The sequence below is a fragment of the Oncorhynchus clarkii genome, chromosome 12 (assembly GCF_045791955.1).
Source record: "Oncorhynchus clarkii lewisi isolate Uvic-CL-2024 chromosome 12, UVic_Ocla_1.0, whole genome shotgun sequence".
Taxonomy (NCBI): Eukaryota; Metazoa; Chordata; class Actinopteri; order Salmoniformes; family Salmonidae; genus Oncorhynchus; species Oncorhynchus clarkii.
The window spans coordinates 37,385,184-37,399,579 of record NC_092158.1 but is presented as its reverse complement, the minus strand read 5'-3'; the positions used below and the strand labels follow the sequence as shown (position 1 = coordinate 37,399,579).

Sequence of the window (14,396 nt, the reverse complement as noted above, 5' to 3'; positions counted from 1 at the left end):
TGTAGCCTCGTTTGAATGTTGCGGTTGCGCACATTTGTACGGAATGGGGTGAGTTTACTTTAAAACGTTCCTATTTATTCTGAGTTTTATTTGCCCAAATCAAGTCTTAAGACAGAGTATACCTTTTTTTAAAGAATGTCTGAGAATAAATGTAAAACCTTTGGGAGCCATGCCATTCTGAAGAGGTTTATTCTACCTGTAAGAATTATGGGAAGATTGTTCCATTTAAATAGATCTGCTTTCATATTGTTGAGTAATGGGATAAAGTTATCTTTATGTATTTATCACGTATTAAGCAGTATATTCTGTGGTCCACTTAAAGTATGGCTGTAGATCATGAGTTATTTTTCCTATTACCATTATTTCATTTCTTTCCCCATGTAAAGTTTATATCCTGAAATTTTAGAGTATTCAGAAAATATTTTAAACAAGGGGGGCATTGAGTTTTCAATTTTGGTTAGGTATATCAGCAGATTATCAGCAAATAAGTTTAGTTTATATTCATGTTTACTGATACCTGTTACATTTGGGTAACTTCCTGTTTTATTGACTGACTCTGCCTGCAATGAAGGCGACACAAAGTTTGGAAAGATTCCAAGTATGTGGCATCCGTTTCGCAACTGAGCCTTCAACCGCAAGGGGGCGCAGTGATACCACTCTGTTGTGAATGGTCCCCATTAAAATTAATGATATCTGGCGGTACGCAACAGACTGCTCAGATATAATGTGAATGAGGCGTAACCTCATTGTGCTTAACACTAGTTCCTAAATCTGAAAATCACTCCATTCTCAGAAGCTACGACGCACTGGCTACTACTGCAAACCATGCTTGATAAGCTGACCAAACGGCTAGCAGCCTAGTGCAAGCTTGTTTGAATGGCCATACGGTAGCTGGTTTGCCAGCTTGTTGAAGTTGTACGGCACCAAAGTTATGGGACTGTTACAGGAATTAGTTTTTCTGACTTTGACAGCTGGCATTGTGCCTCACTACTTGAACGTTTGGCCAATGCAATAACGTCACAGAGAGCAGTCGGCTATGCTTTAGAACTCTGCGATCTTTTCACTGCAGAACATATATCATGAAAAGTCATTTGTGCATTAGCTAGAACTTCACTACACTAACTAGCTATCTAGAGGGAGCATTCGGCAGTGTGTGAAATGCCGTCGTTAGTAACCCTGCCTTTCGATTCCTATGGATTGATTTTGGACTAGTTCAGCCAGTAAGTAGACACTATGTGTTAGCTAGCAAATTTGTGTGCACACAAAACACCTTAGCGAGATGTAGAATTAGGTAGTCTTACTCATGACAAAAAAAAAAGTGTAAAGTTTATCTACAGGTACAGTGCATTGCGAAAGTATTCGGCCCCCTTGAACTTTTTCGACCTTTTGCCACATTTCAGACTTCAAACATAAAGATATAAAACTGTATTTTTTTGTGAAGAATCAACAACAAGTGGGACACAATCATGAAGTGGAACGACATTTATTGGATATTTCAAACTTTTTTAACAAATCAAAAACTGAAAAATTGGGCGTGCAAAATTATTCAGCCCCCTTAAGTTAATACTTTGTAGCGCCACCTTTTGCTGCGATTACAGCTGTAAGTCGCTTGGGGTATGTCTCTATCAGTTTTGCACATCGAGAGACTGAAATATTTTCCCATTCCTCCTTGCAAAACAGCTCGAGCTCAGTGAGGTTGGATGGAGAGCATTTGTGAACAGCAGTTTTCAGTTCTTTCCACAGATTCTCGATTGGATTCAGGTCTGGACTTTGACTTGGCCATTCTAACACCTGGATATGTTTATTTTTGAACCATTCCATTGTAGATTTTGCTTTATGTTTTGGATCATTGTCTTGTTGGAAGACAAATCTCCGTCCCAGTCTCAGGTCTTTTGCAGACTCCATCAGATTTTCTTCCAGAATGGTCCTGTATTTGGCTCCATCCATCTTCCCATCAATTTTAACCATCTTCCCTGTCCCTGCTGAAGAAAAGCAGGCCCAAACCATGATGCTGCCACCACCATGTTTGACAGTGGGGATGGTGTGTTCAGCTGTGTTGCTTTTACGCTAAACATAACGTTTTGCATTGTTGCCAAAAAGTTCAATTTTGGTTTCATCTGACCAGAGCACCTTCTTCCACATGTTTGGTGTGTCTCCCAGGTGGCTTGTGGCAAACTTTAAACAACACTTTTTATGGATATCTTTAAGAAATGGCTTTCTTGCCACTCTTCCATAAAGGCCAGATTTGTGCAATATACGACTGATTGTTGTCCTATGGACAGAGTCTCCCACCTCAGCTGTAGATCTCTGCAGTTCATCCAGAGTGATCATGGGCCTCTTGGCTGCATCGCTGATCAGTTTCTCCTTGTATGAGCTGAAAGTTTAGAGGGACGGCCAGGTCTTGGTAGATTTGCAGTGGTCTGATACTCCTTCCATTTCAATATTATCGCTTGCACAGTGCTCCTTGGGATGTTTAAAGCTTGGGAAATCTTTTTGTATCCAAATCCGGCTTTAAACTTCTTCACAACAGTATCTCGGACCTGCCTGGTGTGTTCCTTGTTCTTCATGATGCTCTCTGCGCTTTTAACGGACCTCTGAGACTATCACAGTGCAGGTGCATTTATACGGAGACTTGATTACACACAGGTGGATTGTATTTATCATCATTAGTCATTTAGGTCAACATTGGATCATTCAGAGATCCTCACTGAACTTCTGGAGAGAGTTTGCTGCACTGAAAGTAAAGGGGCTGAATAATTTTGCACGCCCAATTTTTCAGTTTTTGATTTGTTAAAAAAGTTTGAAATATCCAATAAATGTCGTTCCACTTCATGATTGTGTCCCACTTGTTGTTGATTCTTCACAAAAAAAATACAGTTTTATATCTTTATGTTTGAAGCCTGAAATGTGGCAAAAGGTCGCAAAGTTCAAGGGGGCCGAATACTTTCGCAAGGCACTGTATATAGTTTTTGGTAAGATGGCGAATATGAGTGGCAATATAGTCCCCTACCGTCCTCAGTCATTTTCCATCCAAGTTGTCAGTACCAGGAGGTTTGTCAAAGCTAGTAAACTTGAGAATAAAATGGTGTTTGACCAGATACAATGCTATTTCAGAGTAAACAAATTAACTGATGCTTATAGGGAAGGGCCCTCTACATGCAACATGTATAGCACTAACACAAATGACTGATGATAGACTGAAAGGAATTGATAATGATAAGATTGTGGGAGCTGTTAGGCTGCATTGCAGCTTTTGACGTTATTGATCAAAGCATGCTGCTAAATCAATCAATGTTATGGCAGAGGATGTAAAGCCTTATCGTGGATCGAGAGTTGCCTTTCTAACAGAACACAGGGTATTCTTTATTATACAACGGGTGGGTGTAATCCTGAATGCTGATTGGTTCAAACCTCATTCCAGACAGTCTATTCCACAAGTTACCACCAGCTAAATCTGACATTATAATGCCTTTTTATTCTGTTCCATCTGACTGTGCAATCCACTGTCTCATCAGCCCGGCAAATTATAAACTTAATGTCTAGATGCTTTTTATAGTGGAGATTCTCACATTTCTTTTAGACTAACATTTAAGTTTTCAAATGTAAATATTACAATTTGATCTCCAGCTGTTCCATAGTAATGAATGAGTCGAGACTTAGAGAGTGGCAGGCAGCGTTTTTCAGCCAGTCGAACTCATGAATCAGCTTTCATCATTTTTATGGATATATACAAAGAAATGTCAATTGAAACTGTGTCAAACTAAACAAAGTGCAGCTACTGTAGTTTGCAGTCTTTCCAGCTTCAGTTTGAAGTGATTCTGTTAGCTGTGTTGTTGGCTAGCTCCTCTGAACAAGTATCCTGATGAGTGAGCACATTTTCCATGTCAGGCCAAATCGCACCTCATTAGCTCATTGTTATGGATGTCACAATAAATGTCACTTTGCATAAACAAATGCAAATACAACTACTGGTGTTATTTTGGCTGCACTGTTTCACGTGACCGTAAATTAGCCGTAGTTGGCTAGCTAGCAAACAAGAGATAAGAAAGTTACCAGCCAGAATGGTAATGGAACATTTAGAACTAATGACTGGGTCGCGTCCATAGATCCAGAACAAAAAGACTGAATGTGACTGGGTCATGTCTCTGGCAACAGAACGACCAGCCGGTTTGGGTAGCAACCCTAGATTTGTGTCGGGACGAAATAGTATGAATAAATTAATCAAGATAAAGTTTTTAATGAAAATATGTCAATCATTATTTGAGTATGTTGGTAACCCGTTGTATAAAAGTGATAATGCCCAAGAAGCCTGTGTTTGGAGGATATATTGGCACGGTTTGCCGACCCTCAACTTCGTCTCGGGACGAAGAACACCCGTGCCAATATATCCTCCAAACACCAGCTTCTCGGGCAATATCACTTAAATAGAAGCCTCTAACATAAACCAGGTAGAATCTGGCATACTTCAAGGCAGTGGTTTTTGCCCCTTTTTTCTATTTTTAGTAATGACCTAGCACTGAGTAAAGCTTGTGGCTATGTAGGCTGATGACTCAACATTATACACGTCAGGTACCACAGCAAGTTAAATCACTGCAACACCTAAACAAAGAGCTGCAGTCCGTTTTAGAATGGGTGCTGAGCTAGTCCTAAATATATATAAAAAAAAAACTAAAAGCATTGCATTTGGGACAAATCATTCACGGAAACATAAATCTCAACAAAATGTTGTAATGAATGTGGCAATTGAGCAAGCTGAGACTTAACTGCTTGATGTAATCAAAACATTGACACAACAGTAGCTAGGATGGGGAGAGGTCTTGAAAAAGCACTACTCCGCTTTCTTGACATCATAATCAACAAAACAAGGCCTGCAGGCCCTAGTTTTATCACACCTGGACTACTGCCCAGGCATATGGTCAAGTGTTAAAAAGAGGGACATGGGAAAATTACAGTTGGCCCAGAGCAGCATGGCTGGCCCGTAAATATACCCAGAGGCCTAATGTCAATAACATTCATGTCAATCTCTCCTTGTCTTCTGTGAGAGGTATTGATGTCTGTTCAAACAGATAACACACAACTCAGACACCCATACATGCCCCACAAGACATGCTAACAGGGGTCTCTTCACAGTCCAGAACAGATTCTGGGGAAACGCACAGTACCACATACTGTAGAGCCATGACCACATGGACCTCTCTTCCACATCAAGTAACTCAAGCGAGCAGTAAAATCTGATAAAAAACAAACAAACAAACATATAAAACACCTCACGGCGGCACAACGGGGACTGTGAAGAGACACACACACACACACACACACACACAAATGAATATGCACACACATTGTAATATTGTAGGTTTGTAAATGTAATGTTGTGAATTTGTGGTTGTAGAGTAGTAATGTGGTGATGTCTTGCATATGATGTATTGTTTGTTTGTGATGTAGGCTGTTGCGTTATGTTATATAATTGTTTTAATCCTGTTTGGACCCCAGGAAGAGCTGCCTTGGCAGTATCTAATGGGGATCCTAATAAATTAAAATTAAAAAATAAAAACATTAGGATGAAAGGGGGTTCAGTGGACGATGTCAGCTTAGTAACATTTTAAAAAAATGTTTGGAATGTATATTGTAGCCAAACATTTTTTGGTATGAGTGTTAGCGAGATATGAGTGCAGACAGCCGTCACGCTATCTGACGTGAGACAATGAGTGAACATATAATGTGTTTAGACAGAGAGGAAGAGGCAAAGCGAGAGGGTTTACTCCAGTCAAAATCTGTCCATGATAAGCAGACCAATAAGCAGATCGCCTGCCTTTCCCGCCTTTGGGACAATGACTCCGATTGTTAGGGCGGCTCGAGACAAGACGATCTCGTCATTATATACAGTATCTTTGGTTTACATCAAGTGATCGCTGGAGACCAGCTGTCTGCATTACTATTTGTCAAACAAACATCCAGCATATTTGCATTGTGTTTTGTTTGCACCGTTTGGCCCCGGAGCGTGAGGGGCTTTTTGCCATATACTGTATGTTGCCAGTCCCTCTCACAACTTACTCTGCTATTTTGAAGTCTGGTTGCCATATCTGTTTGGACTGATATCACTAATATCACATCCTATAATTTCCTGATATCACCTCCTAGACTTCAATGTAAGGTTAATAGCTAAAGCACAAACCAGACTGGCTTCCAGGTACTGTATTTGATAGGCACTTTGTGGATCTAACCCTAAACCTGTTGTATGTGTCACTGTTCCCAGACCTGTCCCCCCAGCAGAGCTGCTGCTGGGCTACGAGGAGAGGGGAGGTCCTCTAGGCTGTGCCCAGGTCAGACTGGGCCTGAAGTACGAGGTGAAAGACAAGCGTTTCACCGTGTTAGTCATGCAGCTCTCCAACTGCAGCGCCCTCACCCCGCTGCCCATCCACAAAATGTATGTAGCAAAGTTATCTTTTGTCTTTGCTTTAGGAGTGAATGACTGTCATTACTTGTTAGGTTATGTGAAACAAACACCTCTCAGATGACTGTCTGAGCATACAGTGCATTTTCTACATTGTATTATGTTACAGCCTTATTCTCATCAATCTACACACACAACCCTATAATGACAAAGCAATAACATGTTTTTAGAAATTAACAAAAAAAAACTCACATTTACGTAAGTATTCAGATCCTTTACTCAGCGATTTGAAGCATCTCTAACAGTGATTACAGCCTCAAGTCTTCTTGGGTATGACGCCATAAGCTTGGCATGCCTGTATATGGGGAGTTTCTCCCATTCTGCTCTGCAGATCAAATCAAAATCAAATGTATTTATATAGCCCTTCTTAAAATCAGCTGATATCTCAAAGTGCTGTACAGAAACCCAGCCTAAAACCCCAAACAGCAAGCAATGCAGGTGTAGATTCACAGTGGCTAGGAAAAACTCTGTAGAAAGGCCAAAACCTAGGAAGAAACCTAGAGAGGAACCAGGCTATGAGGGGTGGCCAGTCCTCTTCTGGCTGTGCCGGGTGGAGATTATAACAGAACATGGCCCAGATGTTCAAATGTTCATAAATGACCAGCATGGTCAAATAATAATGATCACAGTATTTGTCGAGGGTGCAGCAAGTCAGCATAGCAGATCCTCTCAAGCTCTGTCAGGTTGGAAGTGGAGCGTCGCTACACAGCTATTTTCAGGTCTCTCCAGGAGAGCTGTTTGATCGGGTTCAAATCCAGGCTCTGGTTGGGCCACTCACGGACATTCAGAGACTTATCCCCAAGCCACATTGTCTTGACTGTTGGAAGGTGAACCTTTGCCCCAGTCTGAGGTCCTGAGCACTCTGGAGCAGGTTTCCATCAAGGATCTCTCTGTAATTTGCTTCGTTAATCTTTGCCTCGATCCTAGGGATGGTGACCGGTTTCCTCCAGATGTGACGCTTGGCATTCAGGCTAAAGATTTCAATCTTGTTTTCATCAGACCAGAGAATCTTGTTTCTCATGGTCTGCCAAAAGGCACCTAAAGGACTCTCAAACTCCAAGCGGGCTTTCATGTGCCTTTTTAATGAGTGGGTTCCGTCTGTCCACTCTACCATAAATGCCTGATTTGGTGGAGTGCTGCAGAGGTGGTTGTCCTTCTGTAAGGTTCTACCATCTCCACAGAGTAACTCTGGAGCTCTTGTCAGTGTGAAAATCAGGTTCTTGGTCACCTCCCTGACCAAGGCCCTTCTCCCCCGATTGCTCAGTTTGGCCAGGTGGCCAGCTCTAGGAAGAGTCTTGGTGGTTCCAAACTTATTCCATTTAAGTATGATGGAGGCCAGTGTGTTCTTGGGGACCTTCAATGCTGAAGAAATGCTTTGTGGTACCTTTCCCCAGATCTGTGCCACGAACACAATCCTGTCTCGGAGCTCTACGGACAATTTGTTTGACCTCATGGCCTGGTTTTAGCTCTGACATACACTGTCAACTGAGACCTTTTATAGACAGGTGTGTGCTTTTCCAAATCATGTCCAATCAATTGAATTTACCACAGGTGGACTCCAATCATGTTGTAGAAACATCTCAAGGATGATCAATGGACACAGGATGCACCGGAGCTCAATTTCGAGTCTCATGGCAAAGGGTCTGAATACTTATGTGAATAAGGTTTTTCAGTTTTTATTTGCTAAAATTTCTTATCCTGTTTTTGCTTTGTCATTATGGGGTATTGTGTGAAGGTTGATGAGGAAAAGGTTTTATTTAATCAATTTTAGAATAAGGCTGTAATGGAACAAAATGTGGAGAAAGTCTAGGGGGCTGAATACTTCCGAATGCACTGTATGCTGTCTGTACCCACTTTTCTCATTTAAGTCGGTGTGTTTGTATTGAAAGTACTGTATCATTTGTTCTTCACGGTACACTCAACTGTGTGCACATTGTCTATATGTTTAACTGTGCTTCCCTTCCGTAGGTACATCCGTGTGGCTGTCCTCCCCTGCTCTGAGACCACCCGCTGCCTTTTCCGGACGCGTGGCTCTCTCCCCCAGGACGCCGTGGAGGTCAACGAAGTCTTCGGCATCCAGATGGCCCACAATGTTCTGCGGCAGAAGACCCTGAGGGTGGACGTGTGCCACACAAGCCCATCTGGCCGCGAGGAGTGTCTGGTGAGTTTAACGACACACATTTTGTAAGTTAGTGTCAACAAAACAAATAGTCCTTAACACCAGCACACCCATATACAGTAGAAACACTGCCACCCACGGTGGTGTATTTGCAATGTGTACATCGAAATCCCAATGTATACCTTTTAAGCTTCCACACCTGTTGTTATTGAATCACATGACAGTGGTGTATTGCCATAAGTGAGCATAAGTGGATTTTTGTCCCTCTGACACTCCGTACTGTGTCTCATGCATGAAGTCTGTTACATCGGTGTATAACATCCTTCAGTAAACCACCTTTTAACTCTTATAATGTCTCCCTGCTTCTCCCTCCTCTCCTCTGGGCAGGCTGGTTCTCAGATAAGCCTGGCTGATGTCAACACCTCTGGGGAGAGATGTGTCATGTGCTACAACCTCCTGAGCTACTCCTTCATGCCCCAAATCAATAGCAAGGACAAAGAGACCGGGACGGCTACACAGTCTGAAAGGGTAACATAGACCTTCATTCGTCATGTATAACAATAGGCTGCATTTCAAAATGAACTGGCTCTGTTGTTTTAAATCTGTATGTAGACGTGTTACATAAGTGTTCTTTCATTTATTAACATGCTGTATGTATCTTATGAATGCATGTAATAGATGAGTAACTGTGTGTGTGTTTGTGGTGTGTTCCAGAGCTCTATCCCTACCACAGAGAGAGTAGCAGGCAGTCTGGAGGGTGCACCAGAGGAGGATGAATGGTGAGCTCTCCCTACGTTAACAACAGCACCTTTATGCCTTTATTCTCCCGTCTTCTCATCTGTCCTCCTCCCCCTTTCAACCTCTATGGAGGACAGGCCATTCTTCCATTCTTGTCTCAAACACACACACACATACACACACACACACATCCGGAATCCCACCCTGCAGGTTCAAAACCACAATGACAGTGCTTGAATTTCTGATACACTCCCCCCTTTTCCCCCTCTCCCATTTATCTCTCCCGTGGGAATAAGCTAAGACGTTAAGTGGCGATTTCGAAAGCCCAGTGGCGTACTAACCACCTCTCCACTCCCACACCCCCTCACAGGTAGAATCTGATAGATGAATAACTCACCGGTTTCTCCCTCCCTGTCCATCTGATAGTGTTTCAACCCTCCACAGGCACAGTGAAGTGCTGGAAGGAGATGTATTTGAAGACGAGGGAGACAACCATGTAGAGGGGCCTGAAGAGGAGGAGTTGTATCCCGAGAGCAGTCAATGGGAGGGAGAGAAGGTGGCGGCCAAACCTACTCAAACAGGAACTATGACTGAGAGGGTAAGTGGGGACTCTAACTATACAATATGCATAAATGAATGCAATTTTATTTTACATTAATTAATTTGTTTTTAATTACAGAGGATGTTAATGGGAAGTATTTGAGTAAAACACATGTTAATTTGGTTTAAACTCAAAAGTTCGACAAACTCCTTAATATGCAGACTCAAAACGTGCTCAACAGTTCTAACACATGACTGTGAATGGCATGATCACAGTTGTAACAGTAACTGAACAAAACAGTAAATCTGTAAGCCAAGCTTGACTGCGTGAAATGACTGATCTCGTGCTCTGTCCCCAGGTGAACAAGGAGACCAGTACCGGCCTCAACCACCACCATGCCGCCTCCTCGGTGGTCCGGCCCAAGGAGCATCGACTCCGCGATGTTCCCCAGCAGAACCCCTTTATCCGGGGAAACACCATAATCCGCTCCAAGACCTTCTCCCCTGGGCCCCAGAGCCAGTACATCTGTCGGGTGAGCAAACACACTCCTCATGGACATATTTAGTACTTATCTAGAGTATGCTAGGGCATATCTATACTAGATATAGATTTACATTAGTACATACTGTATCTACTCTCAAACTTAGTAAAATGCATAGCCTAATTTTTTAAAATTGTACTTATTATACACTACATGACCAAAAGTATGTGGACACCTGCTCGTCAGACATCTCATTACAAAATCATGGGCACTAATATGAAGCTGGTCCCCCCTGGGCTGCTATAACAGCCTCCACTCTTCTGGGAAGGCTTTCTACTAGATGTTGGAACATTGCTGCGGGGACTTGCTTCTATTCAGCCATGAGCATTAGTGAGGTTGGGCACTGATGTTGGGCGATTAGGCCTGGCTCACAGTCCACATTCCAATTCATCCCAAAGATGGGGTTGAGGTCAGGGCTCTGTGCAGGCCAGACAAATTTTTCCACACCAATATCAACAAACCATTTCAGTATGGACCTCGCTTTGCGCACGGGGGTATTGTCATGCTGAAACAGGAAAGGGCTTTCCCCAAACTGTTGCCACAAAGATGGATGCACAGAATTGTCTATAATGTCATTGTGTGCTGTAGCATTAAGATTTCCCTTCACTGGAACTAAGGGGCCTAGCCCGAACCATGAAAAACAGCCTCAGACCATTATTCCTCCTCCGCCAAACTTTACAGTTGGCACAAGGCATTGGGGCAGGTAGCGTTCACCTGGCATCCACCAAAGCCAGATTTGTCCGTTGGACTTCCAAATGGTGAAGCGTGATTCATCACTCCAGAGATCACGTTTCCACTGCTCCAGAGTCCAATGGCGGCGAGCTGTACACCACTCCAGCCAACGCTTGGCATGGCGCATGGTGATCTTAGGCTTGTGTGTGGCTGTTCAACCATGGAAACCCATTTAATCAAGCTCCCGATGAACAGTTCTTGTGCTGACTTTGCTTTCAGAGGCAGTTTGGAACTCGGTGGTGAGTGTTGCAACCAAGGACAGGTGATTTTTACGCGCTTCAGCACTCAGCAGTCCTGTTCTGTGAGCTTGTGTGGCCTACTACTTTGCGACTGAACCGTTGTTGCTCCTAGTTGTTTCCACTTTAGAATAACAACACTTACAATTGACCCGGGCAGCTTTAGCAGGGCAGACATTTGACGAACTGACTTGCTGGAAAGGTGACGGTGTCACGTTGCAAGTCACTGAGCTCTTCGGTAAGGCCATTCTACTGTCAATGTTTGTGTATGGAGATTGCATGGCTGTATGCTCGATTTTATACACCTGTCAGCAACGGGTGTGGCTGAAATAGCCGAATCCACTCATTTGAAGGAGTGTCTACATACTTTTGTGTACACAGTGTAAGTTGATCTGGATAAGATTAAAAAATACAGTTCACTTTGACTACTGTTTTCAGTTGAGCTTAGCTTTGCAATGCATCTTTAACCCAACAAAAGCTGTTATTTTTGCTGTTCTCGTTCTAACTTTCTTAATTTAGTTGGTTTTTGCCTTTCTACTATGTGAACATCAGATTAACCGCAGTGACAGCGACAGCTCCACTCTGTCTAAGAAGTCTCCATTCGTCAGGAATGCATCGGAGAGACGCAGCATGCGCATGAAAAAGGTAGAAACTACCCACTTAGGATCAATGGCCGGATGGATACGATCTATCATTCTATATTTCTACGTTGTATAAATACCCACTTCATCATATCGATCATTCTATATTACTATTATATAAACCACTCACTTCGTACCTATCCTACCATGGTGATACTTTCTAGCGTTCTATATTTCTATGCTATAAATACCCATTTAACTTTAATTTTCTGTCTGTTTGCCAAGGTTCTCAGTATAACAAGCACGTTTTCTTTTTCAGTCTCTATTTATTTCAGTGCTTTGCTCTGTTCTCACTGTTCTGGCTCTTGACAGTCTAGTAGTGCAGTCAAGTCTCAAGCTGTGGCCACATTATTAGATACACTCAGATGTTCATTTACGTTTATGGTTCCATAAACCAGAGGCTCAGCCTTCAGTAAAAGTGAGTCTTAATATTTAATGGCTGGTTGAATTGTTAATGTGGCCTGACATTCTCTGGCCTCTATTAATGCTGGGACAAGGAGTGATCTATGTCCAGGACAGATCTGTCTGTCTGCTAAGAGAGGAAAGGGGAGGGGGCCACTGGGAAATAGCTGCTCTGTCTCCTTGTACCTTCCTATGTGTGTTAGGAAGAGAAAGATGTGTGTTTGTCTGAGAGTGTAATGTATCAATCATAAACTCACCGTTTCCATCTTCCTCTCCCTCCTCTCCTCCCCCCCAGCCCCCGGTGCCGGTGCGGGGCCTGGACGGGCTGCTGCGGACCAGTCTGGACTTGGAGCTGGACCTGCAGGTGTCCAGGACTCGTCACACGCGGCTGTCCCAGGAGCTTCGAGTCCTCAGGGAGCTGAAGGAGCAGCTGGAGAGAGCCCGGCAGCAGGGCACCAGAGACCTCCCCACCTGGGTGCAGGACGATGAGCGCTTCCGTCTGCTGCTCAGACAGGCTGAGAAACAGGTGGGAGAGGGAGAGATACTGACCCCCGCAACAATCGGTCTGTCACCAATACGTTTTTGGGTGGTTCTAGAATTGCAACCTCTAGTGCAGTAGTGCACTATATAGGGATAGGTTACCTTTTCAGACAGACTTTGAGACCAGTAGGAGTCTCTCACCTAGTAGTTATATAAACTCAGCAAAAAAAGAAACGTCCTCTCACTGTCAACTGCGTTTATTTTCAGCAAACTTAACATGTGTAAATATTTGTATGAACATAACAAGATTCAACAACTGAGGCATAAACTGAACAAGTTCCACAGACATGTGACTAACATAAATTGAATAATGTGTCCCTGAACAAAAGGGGGTGGTCAAAAGTAACAGTCAGTATCTGGTGTGGCCACCAGCTGTATTCAGTACTATTACCTGTTGCGGACTGTCTGAGCACTGATGGAGGGATTGTGCGTTCCTTGTGTAACTCGGGCAGTTGTTGTTGCCATCCTGTACCTGTCCCGCAGGTGTGATGTACCGATCCTGTGCAGGTGTTGTTACACGTGGTCTGTCACTGCGAAGACGATCAGCTGTCCATCCTGTCTCTCTGTAGCGCTGTCTTAGGCGTCTCTCAGTACGGACATTGCAATTTATTGCCCTGGCCACATCTGCAGTCCTCATTCCTCCTTGCAGCATGCCTAAGGCACATTCACGCAGATGAGTAGGGACCAGGGGCATCTTTCTTTTGGTATTTTTCAGAGTCCGTAGGAAGGCCTCTTTAGTGTCCTAAGTTTTCATAATTGTGACCTTAATAGCTTAGCTGTTAGTGTCTTAACGACCGTTCCACCGGTGCATGTTCATTAATTGTTTATGGTTCATTGAACAAGCATGGGGAATGGTGTTTAAACCCTGTACAATGAAGATCTGTGAAGTTATTTGGCTTTTTATGAATCATCTTTGAAAGACAGGGTCCTGAAAAAGGGATGTTTCTTTTTTTGATGAGTTTATTGGATTTTATTATACATTGTTGTTCCAATACACACCTGTGAAATATTAAGCGGGTTTAAATGCTGTTCTAGCTGTTGACTGGCCATGAGGATTTGTTTAAGCCTATTTTCCAGCTTCTCTCTAAGCATCTGTGTGGTGTGGTGTTGTCTGCAGACCCGTGAGGAGCAGCTGCAGGAGCAGAGGGTGGAGAAGATGATGCGCGCTGCGGCCAAGGACGTCCACAAGATCCGAGGCCAGAGCAGGAAAGAGGTGCCAGAGGTCCAGTCCTTCAGGTCAGTACAGTAGAATACATTACAGAACAGAAACAGTGCAGTGTTGATCCATTAAGCCATATCTCGTTCCCCATGTATTGGATGAATGTCAATGTGTAAATTTGTTTTTAGCTTCTCTCACCAGGTCTCATTAGGTCCAGTTGAATGAAGCACAATTTGTGGTCCATTCCATTTGTATGCCAGTTAGTCTAGGAATGTAAGATGATAGGGAATTTT

At 43.3% G+C, this 14,396-nt stretch overlaps 1 protein-coding gene across 1 annotated transcript in view; it reads left to right on the top strand.

Moving 5' to 3' along the window:
• Positions 1–14,396, top strand: part of LOC139423134 (WW and C2 domain containing 1) — a 48,112-nt gene that overhangs the window by 29,270 nt on the left and 4,446 nt on the right. Inside the window, exons 13-21 of the mRNA XM_071174820.1 lie at positions 6,257–6,427; positions 8,423–8,615; positions 8,961–9,101; positions 9,288–9,352; positions 9,756–9,909; positions 10,211–10,384; positions 11,914–12,006; positions 12,700–12,930; positions 14,062–14,180. Of these exons, the coding sequence (XP_071030921.1) occupies positions 6,257–6,427; positions 8,423–8,615; positions 8,961–9,101; positions 9,288–9,352; positions 9,756–9,909; positions 10,211–10,384; positions 11,914–12,006; positions 12,700–12,930; positions 14,062–14,180 (1,341 nt within the window). The remainder of the gene's footprint in view (positions 1–6,256; positions 6,428–8,422; positions 8,616–8,960; positions 9,102–9,287; positions 9,353–9,755; positions 9,910–10,210; positions 10,385–11,913; positions 12,007–12,699; positions 12,931–14,061; positions 14,181–14,396) is intronic.